The sequence below is a fragment of the Pan paniscus genome, chromosome 17 (genome assembly GCF_029289425.2).
Source record: "Pan paniscus chromosome 17, NHGRI_mPanPan1-v2.0_pri, whole genome shotgun sequence".
In the NCBI taxonomy this organism is placed as follows: Eukaryota; Metazoa; Chordata; class Mammalia; order Primates; family Hominidae; genus Pan; species Pan paniscus.
In genome coordinates this window covers 71,888,038-71,913,705 of record NC_073266.2, presented here as the reverse complement: position 1 = coordinate 71,913,705, position 25,668 = coordinate 71,888,038, and the positions used below count along the sequence as shown (strand labels likewise).

The 25,668-nt window shown below is 34.6% G+C and overlaps 2 protein-coding genes across 15 annotated transcripts in view; one reads left to right on the top strand and one right to left on the bottom strand.

Annotated features, from left to right (window-relative positions):
• Positions 1-204: 204 nt before the first annotated feature.
• Positions 205-24,466, bottom strand: C17H18orf54 (chromosome 17 C18orf54 homolog). 9 transcript variants are annotated; one of them, XM_008952611.6, is made up of 8 exons: positions 24,113-24,466; positions 21,353-21,681; positions 19,773-20,561; positions 19,283-19,433; positions 16,389-16,491; positions 9,643-9,774; positions 7,953-8,023; positions 205-4,060 (listed from the first exon to the last, which is right to left on the bottom strand). In XM_008952611.6, exons 2-8 carry the CDS (start codon positions 21,633-21,635, stop codon positions 3,988-3,990), a joined length of 1,602 nt encoding a protein of 533 aa, XP_008950859.2. In that variant the 5' UTR covers positions 21,636-21,681; positions 24,113-24,466; the 3' UTR covers positions 205-3,987. The 9 variants fall into 9 exon arrangements, with proteins under 9 accessions (XP_008950859.2, XP_054958558.1, XP_054958560.1 ...); XM_055102583.2 differs by having other exon boundaries at positions 20,256-20,561; positions 24,113-24,459; XM_055102585.2 differs by having other exon boundaries at positions 20,313-20,561; positions 24,113-24,459.
• Positions 24,281-25,668, top strand: part of STARD6 (StAR related lipid transfer domain containing 6) — a 33,261-nt gene continuing 31,873 nt past the window's right edge. For 3 of the 6 annotated variants that reach the window (XM_034943745.3, XM_034943743.3, XM_008952613.5), the window contains exon 1: positions 24,281-24,399. The gene's annotated coding sequence lies outside the window, so the exon portion shown is untranslated. Of the gene's footprint in view, positions 24,624-25,668 lie in introns of all 6 variants that reach the window. The other 3 variants (XM_014342367.4, XM_014342366.4, XM_034943744.4) reach the window with 3 other exon arrangements.

Sequence of the window (25,668 nt, the reverse complement as noted above, 5' to 3'; positions counted from 1 at the left end):
ACCAATTGTTCACCACTCTGGTGGCAGACAATGAAAACGGGAGGTTGGGCATGTGCAGGAGCAGGTTTATGGGAAATCTCTGTGAAGATTATTTTCTTCTTCATTTTGCTATGAGCCTGAAATTGCTCTTAAAAAGTTTTAAATTAAAAAAAAAGTTATCAAAATGTTTTTAAAAAAGAAATAAAGGATTTCCAGAACCTCACATAAGTAAAGAATGTGGTATCTTTATCTTGAACTTAACAACTTTATATAGGAAACCAGGTTTAGAATATCAATCAATCAATACTTAAAACCACTATGTAAAATGCAGTTTACTTTTTCCTGATTCTGTAAAGCAGTATAAGAGGTGCTATCATCAAGGAGATAAAACAATCAATCATCTAACATATTTTGATATACATTTCCTTGTCTAGGAATACAACATAGTATAAGAGGCACCACCCAAAACATTAAAATGAAATATAACAGCTAAATGAATGACAGGGGAAGGAAAAAGAAAAGCCAACTTACCAGTTTGGTGGATAGTTAGAATGTTTAGGGATGAAATAAAATACTTGGCCAGAGCTTTAAAGAAATGTAAGAGTAAGCTTTAGATAAAAGAACAAAAATTGAGTATTTCAAGCATGAGAAATAATATGCACAAAGATGAGAATACACATATAAAGTTTGGGGGAATCTGAGTAAAGCAATTTAACTACAGCAAATTTGCTGAAACAAATCAGTGAGGTTAGAGTGGTGATACACAACAGAGTCTTGCCAAGACCAGTCACTCTGGCTTCTGTGTAAAAGACAAAGACAGTAGACGTTAAAGGTTGAAATAGCTATTTGAAAATGAGTGAACTAGTCCCAGTGAAGGTCCTGAAGGGTGGATAAAAGTTGCTACATTGTGAGAAAAACTGTTACACAGAACGGGCTGATCTAGGTTAAGGACAATGCAGAATACACTGGGAGGATGAAAAGCTAAGATTTTTTTTTTCTTTTTTTTGGTCCAAAAAAGGAAAACAATCTTAGGGACATATGATTATAAACAAAAAAAGAAAAAGGAAATGGGAAAATAATAACTTCAAATGTCACAGGAAAAATATCTAACAATATGCTCTATATGTGTTCAGGATTAGGCCTCAATTTACACCAATCACTGTATGATAGGCACTGCAATCCAACGCAACATTTAATTAGGCATGAAATATCCAATTTATACATCTAATAGGAAGACACACAGTCTTGCACATTTGAAGAAACTTCAAGTGCTCAGAAATTATCCACTGTATTAGCCTTTTGCTTCTTTTGTCTTCTTTCATGCTACTTGCCTTTTGACAAGTTCACTTCTGGATAACACTTCTACCAAAAATGTTCTGAAACAGAGAGAGTGAAGGGTGGGACAGAAAAAAATGAAACAAAAATTCAAATCTACAGGAGCAATTCCATGTGTCTGTAACACAGGAATAAACAGGGGACCTTGTCATGATTTATCTTCAGGCAATATTTTGGTATAACTACATATAATGTAATAACACATTATACACCATTAAATACTAAAACAATACAAAAAACCCACATTATAAATTTCAACAAGAAATAACATAACTATAATGACATATACCCAAAACAAACCCAGGAAAATAGTGTTTCTTAATTTGCTCAGAAATCTCTATGAAGCTGAAATTAACTGTCCGAGAAACAACTGAAAGGAGAGTTCTTGATAGTAAAGACAATACATTTCAGTCTTGACCCTTCATATTGGTCACACCATTGTCCCTTGATCTCAAATAGTGTTTTGAAATTAGGCTTTTTTGTTATGTTTTTCATACTCAAAGATCTGAAACATCTTATTAAAATTTCTTAATTTTTTCTATTTAACATTTTCTCAATATGTCTAAAAGAGAGCAAAGGATTGATAAAAATTTTACATTCACAATGCAATTTTAAAAATCTTATGTTCTCCTTTGTTTTAAATTCTCAACTTAGCAGTCTCCACACTGTTATCCTGCTCTTTTCCCCTGGAAACCTAAAAAGAACCCTGAGATATTAAAATTGTAAATAAATCTCTTATTTAGAGAATTTATTGAATGTTTATCACTTAGATTCGTTATTTTTCTTACTTGACTCTCCTAGATATTTCTTATAAGAAGGTTGGAATGAATCATTTTGCTAAAATTAATTCCTTTGTTATGTAAAGGATTAAACCTCTCCATATTTAAAACAAGAGAAAACAAACAATGTTCCTTTGGTAAGTATAATCAAGTTTCTTAAAATACTGGCTGTAAGATTTTAGAACAGGCTTATCTCATTTAGTATTGGAGATATGTTCTCATGAATAGGAGCACTAACCGAATAGGTGCTTTTCAGTCATAATTTCCAGGCATAGTATATATTATGTATGATCAGCATATAATATTCAATTAGAAGTTACCACCTGATGCCTTTATCTCCTTGCCTTCTTTAGAACTTGTCTAATAGTGTATTTTTCTAGGCCTAGAACATGACCCACCCAGACCTACCTGATGTTTACCCACCTAAAATCTGCATTTTTAATAGCCAGGCATACTTTAATTTCAAAGTAACTCCTTGTTTGATTATGCAGGCTATTTTCTATGAAGCAGACTATAATCCGAAAACAGTGTCAGTGGTAAAAATATCACAGAATAAAGAAAACAAATCTATTGGTAATTGCCACTCAAACTGGTCAGAGCAGCATAGTAAAAAACTCACGGGCAAAAAAAAAAAAAAAAAAAAAAAAAAAACCCACAGAGCTCACTGTAGTGTTTGACATGTCACCTCTAACAAAGATAGTAAATAACACTTTATTAACTTGGAAAAAATGCTTTGACTCAATGTGCTTAGAAATTCCTATTTGACAATAAATCTACTGAGGAAAAACGCTATCATTTGGGTGAAGTGTTAACCTGTAGTAGTTATACATATACACAGTACTCTTTAATTTCATCAGGCAGTAATGTGCTGTATTAGTTATGTTTTATGACTTAATTCTCAGTTGTGTTAGTAAAGATGCTTACTACTTATAAGAAGTATTAATAAGTGCTTGGTAAAAATTATAGAGCTTTGTTCAGTTCTAGCTAGAGACAAACTTAAGACTACAGATCGTGTTAAAGAAAGCACAACTCTTACAAAATAGCTCTAAAATACAGTTGCTTTCTGATTTTCATTTTAAGTTTTAGTTATCAAATTTGATAAAGCAATTGGCCATTTAGTCATAGTTTTCACTAGTTTGAGCTAACCCCAAAATTAAAATCTGGGAAACAATCTAATATCAAAATATTAAATTCTTAAATCTCTCTCCAAAAAAAGGTTTGGAAACTGTCAAGCACTACCAAGATTATGTTACACAGAATCAAAGTACTAATTAAATGAGGAGGTTCTCTTGAATGTCACAACACAATGTTCCTTTTAACACAGTATCACCCCACTATTAATGCAATTTTCAAATACGATGTATCTTAAATATTAAATTTATGAAAATTTCAAAGTAACAGACTTCCCTATAGATGAGATACACAATAACAATTTTGATATTCCTTTAAGCTGTTTAAAAGTGATGCTAACTATATCTTAAAAAAAGTCTATTTAACGTAAAAGATTTTGGATAAAAACCAGTAAGTTTCTTAATGATCCTGAACCAGGTAATAAAATGCTGAGGATGCTGAAGAAGGTTAAATCCAGGTAAGCTTCAAGAACAGAAGTCATCCATCTTTAAATATTAGACATTTGCTGGCCAGAAGGCGAAAGTAAGACTTCAGGATACACTGTGGGTCCTTGCAGTTCACATTCTAGTATGTTGGCACAAAATAAAGATAGGTCCCAAAACCTATGGGTATTTTCAAGTTTAGTGTTTTAGAAATATATAATCCTTGAACAAACCACAAAATAATGTATGGCTTATATTTACTTTGTCAGTTTAAGTAATAGAAAAAATGCCTATTTGTTCTGTGGTGACTATTTATTGTGGTGACAATTGCATTTTCTTCTTCACATTTTCGGTGACCGTTCTCCATTCGTATCATCAACCAGGTCTCTCAGGCGAGATAAATGGTGCAAAGCCCTTCATTAAAAAGTATAAAACACATTATAAACCAGTTATTAAGAACTGAATAGCCAATGCAGACAGCAAAAAAATAAATTAGATTATTAACTTCAAAATTGGTATGAGAAGTAAATTTATATAAACTTTGAGACTTATTCCTTATAAAACCTTGAGATCTGAATAATTGAGGGTTAAAATAATTTATCTAAAGTTCTATCAACATTTACTTTAAAAATTATATTTTTTGACATTAACTTTTTTTAAGATAGTCTGCCAAGTGCCCTAACAAGAAACAATAGGTATCAGTTGTATCACACTTAACAAAAACACTTTTTTCAAGTAATTTTCACTACAGCTCTATGAAATGACACCTTTGCTTTTGGTATCCTGTGTATATTAGTTAAGAAGTAAAATACAGAAATTATTTTTAACATTTACATTCAAGATAGCTATTTTTTAAATAGCATTTAAGGATTAGTTACAGATCTGAACAAAACTCATTTTTATTGATTATAGGGGAAGCTGCCAACTACTCCAATAAGTCTATATAAATGTGTTGTTATACCAACAACCTAGATTTTTCTCTGAAATAATGCCAAGATTGTATTGCAGGTATCAGTGGAGAAAACTCAATCATTCCTCAAACCAGGAAAAGAGGCCCTTAACTTTCCAAGCCTTCTCTAATTATATTTTTCCAGTTTTTCTCTCCCCTATATTTCAGTTCCTGGAGGACCACTCAGAAAACATCAATTAGTCATATTTCAGATCTTTGATAAATAAGAAGGATATTAAGGAAAAACAGAGTGACAATATAGTAATTAAGATGTGCAGGAAGGGCCAGAAGCAGTGGCTCACGCCTGTAATCCATGCACTTTGGGAGACTGGGATGGGCATATCACCTGATGATATGACCACCTGAGATCAGGAGTTCGAGACCAGCCCGGCCAACATGGTGAAACCCCATCTCTATTAAAAATACAACAGAAAATTAGCCAGGCGTGGTGACGGGCATCTGTCATCCCAGCTACTCAGGAGGCTGAGGCAGGAGAATCGTTTGCCAGGAGGTGGAGACTGCAGTGACCCATGATCGTGCCACTGCACTCCAGCCTCCAGCCTAGGCAACAAAAGCGAAACTCTATCTCAAAAAAACAAAATTAAATTAAAAAAAAAAAACATAAGCTGTGTAATAACCTCCAATGTTAGTAATTTCCATTTATGGTGAGCAGAAAGGTAATGACTACAACACTCTATTCTATAGTCTCTAACACACAGTAGTTGTTCAATAAATGTATAATAAACTGCATCTTCCACTTTACCCAGGACAAGGAGATGGAAGGAAACTAGTAGCATTATTTACTGCATGTATATCTATTTCCCTGTACTATACACTTCTTGGATACTTTTACTCAAATGTAATAAGAAGACTCTCAATTCTCCCACCTTTTTTGGCAACTTCAGTTAATTTCTGAGATTCCCACCTTCATTGACTAAGTGACAATAATTCACCCAAAGTTACTAACCAATCAGAGGTAAAATAACTAAAATTTTAAAATATTCAGCTGGGCGTGGTGGCCAGCACTGTAATCCAGCACTTTGGGAGGCTGAGGTGGGTGGATCACCTGAGGTCAGGAGTTCGAGACCAGCCTGGCCAACATGGCAAAACCCCATCTCTACTAAAAATACAAAAATTAGCCAGGCATGGTGGCACGTCCCTGTAATCCCAGCACTTTGGGAGGCCGAGGCAGGTGGATCACCTGAGGTCAGGAGTTTGAGACAAGCCTGGCCAACATGGCGAAACCCCATCTCTACTAAAAATACAAAAATTAGCCGGGCATGGTGGCATGCACCTGTAATCCCAGCTCCAATGAGTCTTCCTAGAGAACACATATTTCTAATTGAAGAATATAAGAAAACTGAGTATTTAAGGGACTAGACAAAGGCCAGACTAACTAGCTTACAGTTCCCTATGGCTAATGAAATATATCTTAAAACTGGATAGCCATCCAAATTATTAAAAACAAAAACTGTTATTTGAGGAATGTAAAGAGCCATAATAGGATTTTACCTTAGGAAAGGCCAATAAAGCCTACAAAGTATAATCAGTAACTTTTGAAATATTTTGCCAATATTTTGTAAATTCTGAAATACATTTGAAATATTTGAAGTATGAAAAGATGACCATATACCTAACCAGAATATTTTGCAGCCTGGAAAAAGGAATTCTGAGATGTAATTAATTTAAATTGACCTTAAAACAGTTAATCTACAGACTGAAAATAACTTTTGTAAGTCTAAGCTTACTTCATTACAGTACAAACGTCTTACTGATAATACTTTAGAAATGTAAAGACAAATTAAGACTGCTCCAGTTAATACAACAGAATTAATAACTAAAGGCCATCTAACAAAACATAAACCTTACTCTCTCTAAAAATGAAACTCCATATACAGGTAAGACTATTGATTGCTTATAGTAGAAAAAAAGTTACTATTAAAAAAATTCTAGCAAATGGTAAAAGCACTTATAGATCAGTATCGATTTTTGTGGTGATTTAATGACTTACAATCCACTGTTAGTTTTCACCAGGAAAAACATCTAGGATATGTACATTAACTCAGAAAACACATGTAGGTCTGTGACAGGTGCAGTATAATGCTTTAAAGAGCAATGGAAAACTTATGGTCATTCACCTCAAATTTTAAAGCAGAATGAAGTCTTCATACTAGGTGATCAACTGAGGCCCTGTTCTTAGTCTCAATGAATAATTCATCACTATCATTAGTGAGAGGAGTGTTAAAAATACAGACTTTCAAATCACACTACCTGATCTGAATCCCGCTTCTTTTACTAGCTATGGCAAGTTACTTTACTACTCCATGCCTATTCTCCGATCTGTATTATGAAAATAATAATAGTACTTACTTCATAAGGTTGTGAAGATCACATGAATTATATTCAATAGCACTTAGAATACTGAAATTTGGTAAACATTCAATGTTAGCTATTACTATCATTATTCACTGAATTCTATTAGGTATGAAACATTATACCCCAGTACTATGGCAAGCTACAAACAAAGGTGCATTATTTATACCCTAAAGATAATAAATTAAGTAGAGAGAAAAAAGTAATTATACATGATACATGAAAACTATGAAAACTATATACACATTTGTGACAATTAGATTCTTAAGTTTACATGTCTAGTGTTTTATTTTTCCACCAGTTCCTTAGATCACAGAAGCCTAAGCAAATTCTCAAAGTACAAAAGGTAGCCAAGTGAAATGGTGTGACTAGAGTAGAAACTTTTAATCTCAGTATTTCCTAAGTTCAGTATTCCATCTTCTGAGGACACTTCATAGTCATACAACGAACTCCAAAATAAATACCCTTCTCTTCTGTCAATATCATGACTATAGAAACAAATTGTATTTTTCTCCATTTTATTATTTAAGACACTGTAACTAAGAAAATTAGACCTATCTTTATACCCAGGTCATTATATCTACTTTAGATTTCTGTAATGATGTTCCAAATAACGATCCATTTATTATTAAATTTATTCTAGAGAGAATATATGAAAACACATTTCATACAAGTTACTGTTATAGGATACTCACAAAAATACTATCATAAATTGTTGCTATTACTACTCAAAAATGAGTCATATCCATTATATTTTAGAGGTCTAAGGCTATCTCATTAGGTCCTTAGAACATTTTGAATAGGAAAAAGCACAAGTTTAAAAGAAAACAATGTTTTTTAGTGTAATTAAACAGTGTGCTCCAAGAAGCTTAAATATGCCTAATAGTGCTACTCTTAAAACTACTTACTTCTACCCTGTAACTTTATATTTGTCAAAGAAATGGCTAAGATGGATTCGTATCCATATTAGTAAAGAATACTTACTTCTGAAGTGACCTAGTAATAGGAATCATACTTTCCTTCAACTGTAATTTAGAGAAATCATCTTCTGAAACCTATTATTAAAAACACCAAATATAACAAAATATTAAAATTATATAACTATAAAATTAAATGGTATTTAAAATGTGATTAAAACATTAAAAAATATTTTCTACATTTCCAAAGAATTCTAATAATTTTCAAGAGTATTAAATATTTTTATTTTCCATTTACTGTAAAAACACTACAACTAACAGCCATTTTTCAACTGTCCTAAAGTATACTTCTACACGTATGTCTATTAAAAATCAAGTCTTCGCTTAAAATTATGACTTTATTGAACAGGCTTATATCTCAATGATGTTTAGAATGAGAGGGGAAAGAAGGATAGATTACATTCTACATATTAATGTTATGATTATTAGAATGTAAGGACAGAAATTAAGAAATACAACTCAAATGAGCAGACTATGAAGGTTCTCAAAAGCTGATCCACTCATTTGTAATGAAAACTCAATTTCACAGATCTACTGAATAACAATAAAACAATGAGCCATCACTTATTGAGCATTTACCATGTACCAAGCACTATACTAAGTACTTTATATAGTTTGTCTCAATTTGTCTTCTCAACAACCTCACTGTACAGAAAAGGAAATTGATAAATGAAATAAGCCCAGCACAGAAAGACAGACACTGAATAATAATCTCACTTATATGTAGAATCTGGACGTGGGGACGGGAGTTGCAGAGATGTTTTTCAAAGGATACAACATTTTAGTTAGGCGAGAAGAATAAGGTCAAGAGATCTATTGTACAACATGGTGACTAAAATTAAAAACAACATATCGTATACTTGAAAATTACTAATGGAGCAGGTTTTACATGTTCTCCACAAAAAGTATGTGAGGTAATTAGCTCCCCTAGCCATTTCATGATGTTTCAAAACATCATGTTGTACACCCAAAATATATATATATTGTCAATTAAAAATCAATAATTTTTTAAATAGGAAACTGAAACTAAAGAGGTTAAATGATTTGCACAAATATTGCACTTGCTAGTAAGTGACAGAATTCACAATCATATTTGGGAAAATATAAACTCTATGTTCTTAAACACTATACTTTTGTGGGAAAAAATTCATCATATAGAATGGCAGCCTAAAACAGAAACAGATTTTCAAATTCCCGGGAAATACACAAATTGAAAAAATAAAATGGCTCTAAAATAAAACTTGATATAACTGTATTCATAACAGCCAATGAACACACAGTAACAAAATTAAATTTCAAAGGAGAAAGGTGTGTGAAGGAATCTAATGTTGAAAAAGTTTTCTAGGCCTCCTCGAATATAACTACCAGAAGATGGGCCACATAGATTAATTTTGTAGAGCATTACAAAACTCTTACAACCCTTTGATACTATAGTTGTAACATCATCATAACTAAATAAGATGTTAGATTTATAACCATAATAGAACAATCTGTTTAGAGATAAACACCTACAGAAATCAAACAGAATTAAACGTGAGTACATTACTTCCTAACAAAAAAAAACTACTGCCACTTACAACATGTGTAATGTGGCATGCTTACTAACATATAACTATAAGTAGGTCTATTAAAAGATGTAGAAAAAAATCTTTATACAAATTCACAAATCTCAATTCATAAATCATGTTTGTGCTTACTTGTTTAATCTCTTCTTTTGGATCTGTGGTCTTATTTTGATTAAAACGTTCTTGTACTGCTTGAAGGTTAAATAACATTTGTTTCAGGGCTTCAACAGGACCATGATGTTTGCCTCCAGAGAGAGTACAGCTCTAAGGTTAAAACAGATGATAGTATAAAGTTAACCATCCAAACTCAGGGAAAGAAGAGTTTTATTTTGTATTAATTTCCCCAATAGAAAATTAATGTTAAACTCCAAACAATGTATGTCAATAAAGTATTTTAAAAAATCAAAACTGTAACTCACCACTTACATCCCCAGGCCCCAGGTGAAGTTACTTAAAGACAATCATGATTAACAGTTTGGCATATCCTTTCTAGTCATTGCTGTTTTAAAATAAATAGTGCATGTTTATATTTATGACAAATTAATTTAGCACATTTAAAATCACAAATTGTAAATGAAATGAAAGGTCTTCAGAGGACAGGTAAACCAACATGTTCTTTACAGCTGATCAAGGACTAAAATTTCAAATACAGTATTCTCTGCACACTTTAAAATATGTTTTTATAACAGAATGCCAGCTTTTCACCTCTTCATGGGCCATACACTCCTTCTACCTAAATAACACTCATAGCTCGATTACCCCTGACCTTATTTGTGTTCAAAGAACGCAGCAGTACTTAAGACACATAAGATGGTCAGGATTCTTTTAAGATAATCGGTGAGGGATATTTTAAAATTTCTTTTTAAAAGTCTTACCAGTCTATTATTTTACATCTTTCAAATGAGTTTCTGTGTCCTAACAGCTATCTACCAAGTAACAAATAGGCCTGTACAGATGTCTGTAATTTAATATATTTCAGCATAGACTGTGCACCATAAGTACTACTTAAACTTCAATTCTATAGAAAGTTGTTGATTAGCATAAGATACTCAAGGTAAGCAGTATGGTTAAAAAGATTTTAAAGACATTTCCACAGTTATAGAACAGGGTATAAGAAACAGGGAGCGGAAAGGTAAAATGCTATAGCCATTGTAGAAAACAGTATAGGAATTCCACAAGAAATTAAACATAGAATCACTGAATGATCCTGCAATTTCCCTCTTAGGTATATATCCAAAAGAAGTGAAAACAGGGACTTGGGTAGATATTTGTATACCCATGTTCACAACAAAATTATTCACAACAGCCAAAAGATGCAGATAACCCAAGAGTGCAACAACAGATGAATAAACAAAATGTGGTATATACATACAATGGAAAACTGTTCAATCTAAAAAGAAAAGGAAATTTTGACAAATGCTACAACATAGATGATCCTTAAAGACATTATGCTAACCAAAATAAGCCAGTCACAACAAGATACACATATGATTCTTCTTACACGAGGTTCCTACAGTAACAAGTCCATAGGGACAAAAAGTAAAAAGCTACTTACCAGGGACTAGGGAGAGGGGGAAATAGGGAGTTAGAGTTTAATGAGTACAAAGTTTCAGTGTGAGAAAATAAAGTTCTGGTGATGGACGATGGTGATAGCTACATACAATGCGAAGGTACTTAATGCCACAGAACTGTACACTTAAAAATGATTAAAATGGTAAATTTTATATTATGTATATTTTAACACAACAATATAAGAAACATTTTAAAAAGAAAAAAAAAAAACAGGGTAAAAGGATCCAGTTAGGATATACTCCTACACTCTGGGAGATAGCATCTGAGGCATAATCTCCAAATGATCTGCATCCAGCCACTACCTTATTTTAGAACTTCGGCTGCCTTATGTCAACCATAATAGTTACAAAAGGCTGCCTCTGGAATTTATGTTTGAGCTAAGTGACTTTTCATGCAAAGCAGTGGTCAGAGTATCAAAAGAAGACAGAAAACTAGAAAACATATGAACTGTTTGTGCCAATGTTAATGAATGTTTTAAAAATATTGTATGGATAATACAATTTGTTCTGAGACTTGTCATTGAAACCTGCTAGTAAATGTCTCCGGGTACATCTCTGTATATCTTCGACTCTCAGAACCATAGTGACATTTCATATATTCAAAAAACAAATTATTTAAACCAAACAGAACAAGAGGACAACCCAATATATAGTCATCGCTGTTTTCTTGGGAGACTGTTTCCAGGACACTTTGTGAATATAAAAGTTCAAGGAAGTTCAAGTACCTGATTATAAAATGGCACAGTATTTGCATATAACCTATGCATATCTTCCTGTAAACTTTAAATCATCTCTAGATTACTGATAATAAATACTACAATGTCAACAGTATGTAAATACTTGCACATTGTGTTTTAAAAATTTTTTTTTTTTTTTTTGAGACAGAGTCTCGCTCTGTCGCCCAGGTTGGAGTGCAATGGTGCTATCTTGGCTCACTGCAAGCTCCGCCTCCTGGGTTCACACCATTCTCCTGCCTCAGCCTCCAAAGTAGCTGGGACTACAGGCGCCCGCCACCAGAACCGGCTCATTTTTTATATTTTTTAGTAGAGACAGGGTTTCACCGTGTTAGCCAGGATGGTCTCGATCTCCTGACCTCGTGATCCGCTCGCCTCGGCCTCCCAAAGTGTTAAATTATGTTTTATTATTGTATTGTTATGTTTATTATTCTTCTCCAGATTTTCAATTTGCAGTTGGTTGAATCTACAGATGTGGAACCCACACATACAGAGGGCCAATTGGATACAAAGACAAATGAACCAACTAACAGTATTATAAATAAACAGCACAACCACACCAAAGAGAGTTGGGAAGAAAATAACCTAAGTAACTCTGGAAAACAGTATTTTGTTATATTATAAGGCTAAAGACGAAAAGAGCAATATTCAGCTGGGCATGGTGGCTCATGCCTGTAATCCCAACATTTTCGGAGGTTGAGGCGGGTGGATCACTTGAGGTCAGGAGTTCAAGACCAGCCTGGCCAATATGGTGAAACCCTGCCTCTACTAAAAATACAAAAATTAGCCAGGTGTAGTGGTGGGTGCCTGTAATCCCAGCTACTTGGGAGGCTAATGCAGGAAAACTGCTTGAACCTGGGAGGCAAAGTTGCAGTGAGTAGAGATTGTGCCACTGCACTCCAGCCTGGGAGACAGAGTAAGACTGTCTCCAAAGAAAAAAAAAAGCACTATACAAATAATGTAATCTAGTTAGTACATTTGTTAATTACAGGAATATGGGTTAGCAATTCTAAAACCACTTTGCATGTATAATAAGACTGAACAAACAAGTAAATTTACTGTAGATAATGAAAGGATTATCATGGGGGGAGAAAGTTACAAATAGGGAATGGGAAAAGCTAAAACAAACTGCAGTATTAGACCAGAATCAGAGGTATCAATACTCATGATTTTATACATATATATGTTTATTTATAGGTAAACACATATACACATATATGTACACAGATAAACAGATAAAGAAATGTACATATGTGAGTACATGTGGGTTGGCAAACTTGTTTCCTAGGTCTTCCTGCTGACATAGTTTAGAATGAACAACACCCTAGTAGCACTCAGCACAACTAATGCCTAGATCCTAGTTTCTAAATGCCATTTTCCAATACAAAGAACCATGGCTCCTCAAAGAAATGCTCAAAAAAGAATGCAGACATATAAAAAGGCACAGGAGCCAACATGACGGAACTCCTAATGGCCTAACCTGAAACAATTTGAACAGCAGCGTAACTAATTATACTGCATTCTAAACCAAGAATAAAATAAATTAGTGAATCTGTACTAATATAATTTACTAAACAAATATAAAGATAGTTTTTCATTATACAAGGTTTTCAGTTAATAAATATAGAAAAAAGATAGGATTCACAAATGGATACTAAAATTAGTAGACAAAAGTTTGAGGAGAAACAGGATATCTGCAAAGTCTCAAAGTGCTTTATAAGATATTTAATAATTACAAGGAAAATTGGTATCTTTACTAAGGATAAAGATCACCTTAACCAAGTGTTCAAAGTTAATACAACCAGTTTTTACATATTATATCTTTATTATATATTACTATTATTGCATTAACTTATCAATATATTAATGATATCAATATATAATGAGCCCTCTGAGATAATGCAGTAAGAAGAGCACATCACTTCTTCAGTATTCTTGCCAAAAATGCATAACCTCATTCTAATCATGAGAAAACTTCAGACAAATCCAACCAGAAAACCTCTACAAAATAAGTGACTGATCCTAAAGACCTGCAGATGATCTGGCAAACAAAGAATTCAAAATAGCTGTTCTAAGAAAACACAGCAAACATCAACAAAACACACAGAAAATAATTCAGAAAGATGCCGAGATACCAACAAACACAAGAAATATGAAAAACCAAGAAAATATGACACCACCAAAGGAATATAATAACTCTAGTAACAGACTCCAATGAAAAGGAAATCAGCAAATGGGTGGAAAAAGAATTCAAAATCATGTTTTTTAAAAAAACTCAATGATACAAAAAAACACAGACAGATAATTTGACCAAAGCAGGAAAACAATTCACAATATGAGCAACAAAGTCAACAAACAGAAATCATAAAAAAGAACGAAACAGAAAATACACAGTGAAGAATTCAATGAATGGAATTTTAAAATACAATAGAGAGCTTAATAGACTTGATCAAATAGACAAAAGAATCTCTGAACTTGAGGATAAGTCATTTGAAATTACCCAGTCAGAGAAGGAAAAAGAGTAAAGAAAGCCTACAAGACTTAAAGGATACTATAAAATGAACAAATGTTATTATCATGGGAATTCCACAAGGAGAAGAGAAGGCAAAAGGCACAGAAAACCTAATGAAATCATAGCTGAAAATTTCCCACGTCTGGGAAGAGATATGACATCCAAATCCAGTAAGCTCAATGGCCCCCAGTAGATTTAAGCCAAAAACATCCTCCCAGAGGCACACTATGGTTACACTGCAAAGGCAATTCTAAAAACAGCAAGAGAAAACCATGAAGTCACATATAAGGAATTCCCATTAGACTGACAGTGGATATCTCTGCAGAAACCTTAAAGGCCAGGAGAGGATGGGATGATACATTCAAAGGGCTGAAAAGAAAAATCGCAAGCCAAGATACTATATGGAGCAAAGCTTTCCTTCAGAAATGAAAGAAATAAACTCTTTCTTACATAACCAAGACCAACAGAATTCACCACTACTAGACCTGCCTTACAAGAAATGCTCAGGGGAATCCTACAACTGGAAGCAAAAAGATAAGCACCATCATGAAAACACATGGAAATATAAAACTTACTGGTAGAGCAGATACACAAAGGAAAAGAATAAAACATTACTACAGAAAACTACCAAACCATAATGATAATATGAGGGGAAAAAAGGAAGAAAGAACATATAAAATGACCAGAGTACAGTAAACAAAATGACAGGAATATGTCCTCACTTATCAATATTAACCTTGAATGTGAACAAACTGAATTCCCCACTTAAAATTTGAGATGGACTTCCTGAATGGATAAAAATAACATTGTCCAACTATATGTTGCCTACAAGAAACTCCATTCACCTTTAAAGATACACATAAAGTGAATGAATGGAGAAAGATATTCCACACAAGTGATAACCAAAAGGAAGTAGGAGTAGCTTTACTTATATGAGACAAATCAGACTAAGTCAACAACTGTAGAAAGAGACAAAGAAGGTCATTATTATGGTTTAAGATTTCACATTACAACTTACCCTTAAGAAATAATCACTTGTGGAATATAAATTAGTATTATCAATTATGGACTTTTTTTTTTTTAAACACTCAAGCAATCCTCCAACCTTGGCCACCCAAAGTGTATTACAGGTATAAGCCACCACACACAGCCAGACACAGTAAAACAGTATGAAGATTCCTCAAAAAATTAAATATATAATAGAACTACCATATGATCCAGCAATCTGACTACTGGGTATATATCCAAAGGAAATGAAATCAATATGCCAAAGAAATATATGCACATCCATGTTTACTGATGTTTACTGCAGCATTATTCACAGTAGTCAAGATATAGACTCAACCTAAGTATCCATCAACAGATAGAAGGGTAAAGAAAATGTGACATATATAGACAACAGAATATTGTTCAGCCTTCAAAAAGAAAGAAATCCTGTCATTTGTGACAAAATGTATGACTCTGGAAGACATTATGTTAGGTAAAATAAGCTAAGAGCAGAAAGATAAATATCATAGTTCTCACTTATATGGGAAAGCTTACTAGCTGATCTCATAGAAATAGAGAGTAGAATAGTGGTTACTGGAGACTGGGAAAGGTAGGAGGGAGGTAAGGAATAAGGAGAGATTGGTTTAAGGATAAAAAAATTACAGCTAGAGAGAAAAAATAAGTCCTAGTGTTCTACAGCAGTATCAGCTGACTATAACTAAAAATAAATTATTATATATTTCCAAATACCTTAAAGAGAGGATTTTGAATGTTCCCAACACAAAGAAATGATATTTGAGATGATGGTATGCAAATCACCCTGATTTGATCACTGTATATTCACGGTGTATCACATCACCATGTATCCCATAGATATGTATGATTATTATGTGTTAATTTAAAAATTTAAAATATTATAAAAAATAATATAATCAATAATTCTGGAAGGAATGATGGGTATTTGAGAAGATTTGAGTCTTTTTTGCTTTAAATTATCTAAGTAACTTAAAAATTAGTATCTACGTATTATTCATAAATCTTTTAATAAGTTTTAAAACTTTTAATTTCACCCACCTGATTATCATTATTTAGAAAGTCTTCAAGAACCCCTTTAGCACTCTTTGCCCTTGAAGTTTGTTGAGGACTATCATCAGAGTTAACGGGAACAGGAGATTTGCTAAACAGGATTTAAAGGATGCAAGATAGCAATTAAGTTCCCAATTTCTAAAAAGTAAACAGTATATAATTTAAGAATTCTCATTTAAATACAAGTAGTCACCAAGAAATAATCATCATGGATATGATTCATATTAATGTTGTATGGTAATTCCCTTATCTTCTCCCTAAACTGATACCAGAATCCAACCCCTTCTTATCTCCCTGCTTCTGTCTTCAAGCTTTAAGAAAACACTATGAAGAAACTGAAGATATTAACATTCAGCTAAACAAGGCCTGAACTACAGACTATGCTCCAAAAGCTCACCTTGTTTGAAATAAACAGTACATTTTTCCAATTAAACATTGTTACCATCTAATAATCAACAACCCCATAAACTCTTAAAAGTTTTTACTAGAATGGCAGTTAAATGTTCTCCTACTTGAAGGCAACAGAACAGACTTCCCCTTTATAACTGGTATCAACATAAAGAACAGATCATTCTGGGAAAAGAATTCTGAAATTTAACATTCCTGCATGCAATCGCAGTCCCACTCACTGTATGACCTTAAGTAATTTATCTGAATTTCAGTTTCAACATTTGTAGTCCCATCTATCTCACAGACATATTGCATAAACTGAATTAATTTTGTATGTACCTAGTACATTTAATAAATACCCATTTCTTTCCTGATATTCACAGAGTAGTAGAGGAAAGGGTATCCCCAGCAAAAATAAGAATGTTCCGAGAATCAAATTCTATTAATCACAAAAATGAATTCAATCTATTTCTCTCTTATTCTTACAACACTATGAGGTATGTTTGTAACTCAAGAACTCAGATATCTAAGAATCTTTTTTTAACATTTACAGAATGCTGATGTTTTTTCTTAATAAGCATGCTTCTTTATTGACATATTTGATTTCTAATTCACAAGCTCTTTCATACTATCAGGTAGTCCTTTCCCCTATTCTTTGCTAACACTTTGTAGAGTCACCCATCTGTTATTAAAAAACATTTACCAGATTGTTGAAGAGTACACAGAGGTTCATTATGCTATTCTACTTCTGTAATTTATTCGAGCTTTTCCATAATAAAAAGTTTCTTTAAAAAAGCAATGATCTGATTGTGGTTTTGCTCTACCACTTAAAATACTACCTTGAGTACTTCCTATTCAATTTTGTTTTTGATGACAGGTTGATAATAATTTGTCAATCTCAAACTGAGATCTATTCCTTCTCAGCAATTCATCCTTAGTTTTATCTACAAACATTCCCATCACAATATAAATTCAGTCTTCCAAAAATGAATTAGTATATGCAAGGTACTAAGCCAAACTATTGATAATATTAATTATACAAGCTAGAAGTTACATTATCAAATAATAAAATACATTAAGTGCACTCAAAAATTTTAAGCACCTCTGATACTACTTGCTTGCCCATTTTGGTTCCAATTAAAATCAAAGTATTGCAGCTATGATACTTCATTAATACACAGAACAAGTGATAAAATAAGCAACTAGGACACAAGAAGGATAAGAGAAGTTAAGCATTACGTGAACTCATTATCAACCCAAGTTTAAAAAAAAATATGTATATATATCTCAACATATATATATGAAATATATAAGGAGAAATGAAGCTAAAAGAAGAAAATAAAATATTCTAGATAATCATCATCACTACTAAAATTTCTAAGAGAGCTCATCCTAGGTCAGAAACTTCATTTTCATTTTCTAGTCAAATTAATCCTCACAATAACCCTGAAGCAGACGTTATTTCTCCATCTTTAAAGTTTAGAGAAGTCAAGTAAATTGTACAAGGCAATACAGCAAGAAAATGGCAGACGTAGGCTTCTAAACTGGAATTATAGTCAATGTCTACATTCTGAAAAGAGACAATCAACTGAGAATAAAAAAAAAAAGAATCCAGGAACTTATAGACTCTGTCTATAACAGAATGAAAGTTTAGACAACTAAAGATAATAAATTATCAGAGCGTAAGGCATGATATGGGGTTAGCAATAACGCATTTCTGATAATAAAAAATGTACCATCATTTAAGGAAAACAACAACTAAAAGGGAAAGTAAAAGTAAATGATAAGAAATTTGTAACTTCAGGCCGGGCACGGTGGCTCAAGCCTGTAATCCCAGCACTTTGGGAGGCAGAGGCGGGCAGATCACGAGGTCAGGAGTTAGAGACCAGCCTGGCCAACATGGTGAAACCCCATCTCTACTAAAAATACAAAAATTAGCTGGGCATGGTGGTGCAGGCCTGTAATACCACCTACTGGGGAGGCTGAGGCAGGAGAATGGCTTGAACCCAGGAGGCGGAGGTTGCAGTGAGCCGAGATGGTGCCGCTGCACTCCAGCCTGGGTGACAGAGCAAGACTCCATCTCAAAAAAAAAAAAAGAAAAAGAAATGTATAACTCCATTATATGGAGAGACTATAGAGGAACAGAGGAAAAGCTTTAAGTCAGAAGAAAATAACAAGAATTTCATAACACTACTCTGCAAAATAATTGTTTCTGGTTCTAATCCCTCATATTAAGATGCTTATCAATATTTTATAATGAAACAAAATGAGCACGTAACAAAGACAGATGTTATATAAAGTACCTAAGGTTATGAACCATTATACCATCTTGTGGTAATAAATGAAAAATGCAATTTAAAGCAAGTAACACAATGCTATGTTCTATGGAGTTACAATATTATTAATTACCGTTCGTTTAAATATAAATCAGATATTCGCATGACATTTTTCATTTGGAAAACTAAACAGTTTTTCCATTGCCACTTACTTACAAAGTAACAGGAATATTTTCCCATGATCTTTCTGCTTCAAGTTTATCTAATGAGCAAGGACTGTCATCCTTTTTCATGGACTTTGGTAATTCTTCAGTACACTGCTCTAGATTTCTCTTGGCCTTCAAGATAAGCAATTCAATTTTGTCACCTAATTGTAAAAGATGACTATTAATCCTTGAAGAAAAAAATTAATGTAAAGCATAGCAAAATCTCACAAAGTCAACAAGAGTTCTGATCATTTGGAATGTACATTCATCTATAACAGCAAATTATGTTAAAATGTGACATTTCAAGCAAAGAAAAAAATGGGAGAAAAGACATTTTCTAGTTACAAAATGCTGTATGTGAAGATTATAAGCATTCCAAAAAGATGTAGTACATGAAAACAAAACATAAAAGCTCCCAGATATCACATCAACTTTACGGCACTTCTTTTGGTTTAAAAAAAAGAAAAATAAGTAACTATAAGCAATAAACAAAGTATTACCACTGAATGGCTTTGTGGATTGTCCTGGGAGAAGTGGATTCTCACATTGACACTGGCTATGTTCAAAATCACATTTGTATTCATTAACTAATTCTTTATCATCACTCAAGGAATTTGAAAAGTTTGAGGGTTCAAAAGCATATTCAAAACAATCGAATTTATTGATAAGCCGAGAAGTTCCTTGTGCCTGATGACTATGTCTAGGGGAACACTGATCATCTTTAAATATTTGATAAACCCTTTGACTATTTGCATCAGGTAGCAAGTCTTGATTGTGGAGCCAGACTGGGTATTTGAAATCAGGTATACTAGTTATCCCTGAAACATTAAGGTCAGATTTCTGGCTAGTGAGCCATCTTGGGTAATTCTTTTCAAGACTGTGTTCTGAACTGTCCTTGAAAGACGATTTCTTGGGAAAAGACAAAGATGATTCAGAAATGCAATTATTAGTCCTATTCATAAGTTTTGGGTTTTTTAGCCTACCACATTGCTTTCCATTTATATTTGAGCGTATAACAGGAGTAACAAAGTTATCCTTGCCCACGGGAGTGTAGGGTCCTTGAAAATGTGGATTCTTCTCAATGTCCAATGAACCCAGTCTTCCATGGCATTTCTTGTTTTTCTTGCTCGTTCGGTGACTCGGTCCAACATAAGTATAAGAAAATGATCCATCTGCTGGGAGTCTTAATAGATCATCAGTTGTTAGGCTCATGGAGTCTATGTCATTAACGGTGTGTCTTCTACAGGATATGAAGTTTGAGTGCTTTTTGTGATCAAGGTTTTCAAAAGCTGAAAAACGAAGAACAGTTTTGTTTATTACATACAAATATTTTATAATATCCAACAGTAAATCAGAATTAAGAATTTAAGAGGCATTTTGCTGCTTTCCCCTTATCCTCACTAAAGCTTTGATTAAAAGCATAAAAAGGTGTAGGTGGATAAAATAGGATGTGCTTTTTTTCTCATGATTCTTCGTTCTGTGTTAATTTCTACATTTTTCTCTCCAATCTCCTGAATTTTCCTGTGTTCTCTAATTTACTGTTCCTTCAACTTTTATCATCTAGACATATCTGATACACTAATACAATCACAATAACATTGGTCACTCAATATTGGTTGCAGCATAGAAAAAAATATGCTATTAAACTAGGTGGAAAAATAACTTGTTTTCTCACCTACAAACCCTTCAATGGCATGGATTATACATAGAGAACAGCTGTTCTCATTCTTTGCTTGCGGAATATATTGACCACATCCCTCCAAGAACTGAATACAAACTTTTTCTATTCTAGGGTCATTCTGCAAGTGTTCGGTAAAGTAGTAATTGACTTATCAACAACTGCATTTTCCAAACTTGTCTTCAAGGAAGCTTTATTATGGACAAACTCTTAACATCTTGTGAATATTACTGTTCCACAGAGAATTATATAATCATTTTACAAAAACACCCAGATCTCAATATTATAAGTTATTTTTACTCCAAAGTAACAAAAATAATGTCAAACTTTACAATACTACAGTACATCTCCCAAATGCTTCAAAACATCTGAACACAAAGAAAACAAAGAATAAAAGCATACCATTGTTTGGTTTGTAAATATAGTTGCAGAACTGTGACATATTAGTAAAATCCTCATCAATGTTAATTGTTCCAGTGCTTGCACCAGGATATATTTGGCTTAGATCAAAATCATCAATATAAGCCTGTAGAGCTTGAGAAGCAGATCTGTACAGCTTATCTTTATAGTGAAACGAGCCATCAGAATTAGAGGAATTACTACCACCCAGGGTGCAGCTTGCCAGCAGCGCAGATACTGAAGATTCCTGAGAACAAAGTCTATGTTTTGTCTTTGATTTCGCCATGGCTTCTTCAAAGTGGATTGTTTCTATTCATTTCCCTTAAAAACAACTGTAATACAAAAACGAAATGTTAAGGTGCCAATTAAAAGTGACCATATACAAACAAAATATGTAAACCTCTTGTAATTTTCTTTAAATAATAAAATCCATTATCTATAACAGACACTCCTTGTTAGGAATTGTAGATTTTTGTTATCTTTATTATTGTGAATTCCTTCATCAATGATTTAGAAAACATTTTTTGAGTACTTACTATGTGCCTGGAAGTATGTATACAAAAATTATCTGAGAATATACATGGAAAATACCAAGGAAAGAGTACTCACTTCTTAAAAAGTCCTAAAAACTACTTATGAACCGTCTTTTCTCTTATGGTGATATATTCTATGACATCACAATACCTAATATTCCCCTATACATCATATTTTTCAAATCATAAGCCTACTACCATGTGCTGCAGATAATAGCGCTCAATAAATTTTTTAAAGCCATCAAATGAAGTATTCAAAACAAGAAGGAACAATGGAGAATATTCACTTTCAATGTTATAAATGCTAGTACATTTACAACATTTAACTGTAAATAAACTGCAGGTCTTATTCTGGAATTAGTTAGCAATATACACTTTTCCTAAAATAGTTAATCATTTCCTGACCTTCGTTTTTGGTACCACCCTCCCTATTTTCAATTCTTATGTTAAATGGATTCAGCTCACCTCTTTTAAAGGAAGCTTAAATAATGTGAAAATCAACTCAATGTGTTCTTCTTACTGTTTTTCCATTATTAAAATTGAGAGAGTCCCTGTCCACCTCAGTACAGTAACAGGATGTATATTTGAAAACCTAAGAAATCACAGAACGAATCGGCACTAATTCAGTCCATGATGACATTCTTTTTAAAATTAAATGAATGGATTTTCTATACTAAAAAAGTATTAATGTTGAGGACTTAACATATGCTATGATGTTATAATGTTTAATTTTTGGCTATAATTTTAGACATATTTGTTATAACAACTTTTAATGTAATCTTAGTAACTATTAAATTTGGCTTTAAAACATCGAAAGTTTTCTAATTAAATAAGAGACAAAGTAAAACATCATCCTACCACAGCGTTAGAGCATGCAATGGCCATTACAAGAGATCTGACCGTGGTCAGTGCAAATGGCAGAACATAAGGTAACAGTTGTTTCGTCTCATTGATTTATCTGAATTCTGTAATACTGGTATATCTCTGACGAACGGCTAAACTAAGCCAGCTTTACCTTTTTCGTATCCCTTTTATTTAAAGAAGTTTAAACTCACTCAAGTAAATTTGTTTGGATAAGCCTGACCAAATGTTTTCTGTCTTTGAATGCCGAACAGGCTACTGATTTTATTTTACAAAACCTTGAAAGAGAAAGCTGTTGTATTGGTCTCCGTAAGTGGGTGATAACATTTACTAGTTATTTCAACTCACAGGACAGACAAAAAGAAAATGCACAATTTAAGTTCTATTATGAAAAGTTTTCCAACTTTTCCCCAAAAGAGTATACAAAAGTAGAATCTTTCAATAAACCCCTGTGTACTCATCATCCTGCTTCCAACAATTGTAGCTAAAGTGGGTATGGACCCACCCACTTCTCCCCACTTCAGCCACAGGATTATTTTGAACCCCACATATCTCATGCAAATCCCATGTATCTTACCATTTCCTCCGTACAGGCTTCAGTTCGAATCTCCAAAAGAAAATCCATCACGCGGAAGAACAGAATGTTAAACTTATTGACAAGAAATTTTAACTAACTTTGATTCAAAAACAGAACGTTCAGTGTTAAATAGCCAATGGGAATATCGCACAGGAAATTAACAACTCTTGGAAACAGCTCTGTGACTGCTAAGTTAGGAAAGGGAACGTTTGTTTACTCGGCAGCAGAAAACCAGGAACCCATCGACCGGCCAACGAAGGTCGCCCGTCTCCAGCAGTGCGCATCGTTCCCCTACCCCGGGCGCCCTGAATTCCAATTTTTCCAGTCCCAATCAGGCGACACCCTCCCTTTGGTGTTCCACCGCCCGTCAGTCACAGACACAGACAAGTTCTTCAATGAGATGCTTTTCACTCCGAAACCATTTATTCAGCAGCCAGGGCGAGCGCAGCAATGGACTGAAGGAGAAGTGTTCGGAAGCGACAGCCCCAAAGCGCAAGCCCCTTCCTGTCGCCGCCTCAGGTCCCCAGACGCCCGTGTCAGCCCCCTCCGCCGCGTCCCGCGACCCTCCCTCGCCCAGGGGGCACTCCCCCTACAGTATTCTTCCTTCCACAGAGACTCCACAACCGCCCTCCCTCAGGAGACGTCTCCTCCTCTTTCCTCACCACTCTCCTTTCGCCTTTTCTCGGCTATCACAGGATGGGACAACCCTCGAAAAGACACCCTCCTTTCCGGCCTAACTCACCCCTAAGGCCCCAAAATAAAAATAAAGGAAAACAAAAACAAAAACCGCACACTTCCACAGCTCTCCGCCGAAAGCTCAGGCCTGTTACCCAACGCGAGACACCACAAAGCATCCCCAACCCGGACACCGCGCCGCCTCAGGCTCGGCTCACTCGCAGCTTCCTCCGCAGTCACAGCGGAGCTCGACGCCCGCGCTCTCTTTCAAACCGCCCCAACATGGCGCCGGCCTGCGGTGCGCATGCGCGGCAGTGGGGCGCCGGGCGCGAGCGAAAATGAGGGAGCGGCCGACGAAGAGGAGAGGATGCTGTTGAGCGTTAGGTCGCGACCCCTGCTGGAAGGTGCTGTTTCTCCCTCCTTTCTGGGGCATCCAAGTCGCTGCCCCCCACGCCCTTCCAACCTACGTCACAGCTATTCTCGGCCAGTTTGCGCGGGGACTGGCTGATCTCCCTTCGGCCGGCCCCGGGGTCTGCGGGAGGGGACTGGGTGGGGAGGGAGACTTAAGGGCCCTGGCAGCTGTCGTTCCGGTCGCTGAGAGTCGGCCCCACAGCTCCAGTTTTTCCAAGTGAGTTCAGCCTTCTCGCTTCCAGAGCATCCCCCGCCAAAAATAAGACATCGTCTCAGCTAGTAGGCAGTCCCCCCACCACTTCTTTCACTCCCTCTTCAGTGCCTTTCCTCTCACACCCCGGAGCCTCTCACACACAAAGCAGATGGGAGATTGGAGACCCGAGTTTAGCCAGGGATGGGATTTAACAAACTCCTAGGAAGCCTTGATTCCCAGGGAAGAATGGCAGTGACCCCGCACGGATTGGGGACCCAGTCAGGCAGCCCAGAAAGAGGGACATTGTACAAACAGATGTAAAGACTCACTAACATGTGTGAACCTGTCTGCAAGTCTGGAAAGAATCCAGTTTCAACCAATTGGTGTATCCAAAAAAGAGGCCATCCCAATGTTGATTTATGTTTATTTTCCACTGACCCTATGAGTGAAGATATCCTTGACCATGAGTCCATCTGAATATGTTCCAGTTCATCCGACGTTCCACTACTAGGCAATACAATTGTAGTCTTACTGTTTGCACTTTCTCCATTTTACCCTTTGTAGCCTACTAAATTTTACCTTCCCTTTTCTCTTAGCAAATGAAAAAGTCCGGAAGCTATAACGTTCAGTTTAGTGGTTAAATTAAACACAGGTCTATTGTGGCAGTAATCGTTGGTGATTTGAAAATAAGACATACCCTGCTAGTGGTATGTCCCAATAATCTTCAAAGTCTCTAGATCAATTAATATCAAGTAGGTTTCCAATAGGAAATCAAGAACGGTGTTTTATATGCTAAGACGAGCCCTGGTCAGGGATTAACAATCCTTGTTAATTGTTAATGACGTGAGCTTAAAAGCTTAAATTTTTGTATCCACGTTCCACCTAAATGTCTTTTTAAACTGAGTTCCTTTAAAATAGTTTCTTAAAGATTCTTTTTATAAACAGTATCTTTTAAAGTTTTTTTGTACTATCTTTTTCTTTCATCTTGGGGCATATATGTAGCAAATGTTTCCTAATGAAGACAAAGTATAGATAAAGGACACTGAGAAGATATAAAGAAAATTATCAA

Bases quoted from the DNA above. Each gene is read 5' to 3' on its own strand.
- C17H18orf54 (XM_008952611.6), bottom strand. From the start codon at position 21,635: ATGGCGAAATCAAAGACAAAACATAGACTTTGTTCTCAGGAATCTTCA. The intron at 8,024-9,642 runs GTAAGCACAAAC...TTTTAATAATAG, and splicing joins CAAAAGAAGAGATTAAACAA to GTTTCAGAAGATGATTTCTC. The intron at 4,061-7,952 runs GTAAGTATTCTT...TTTTTAATGAAG, and splicing joins ATTACTAGGTCACTTCAGAA to GGCTTTGCACCATTTATCTC.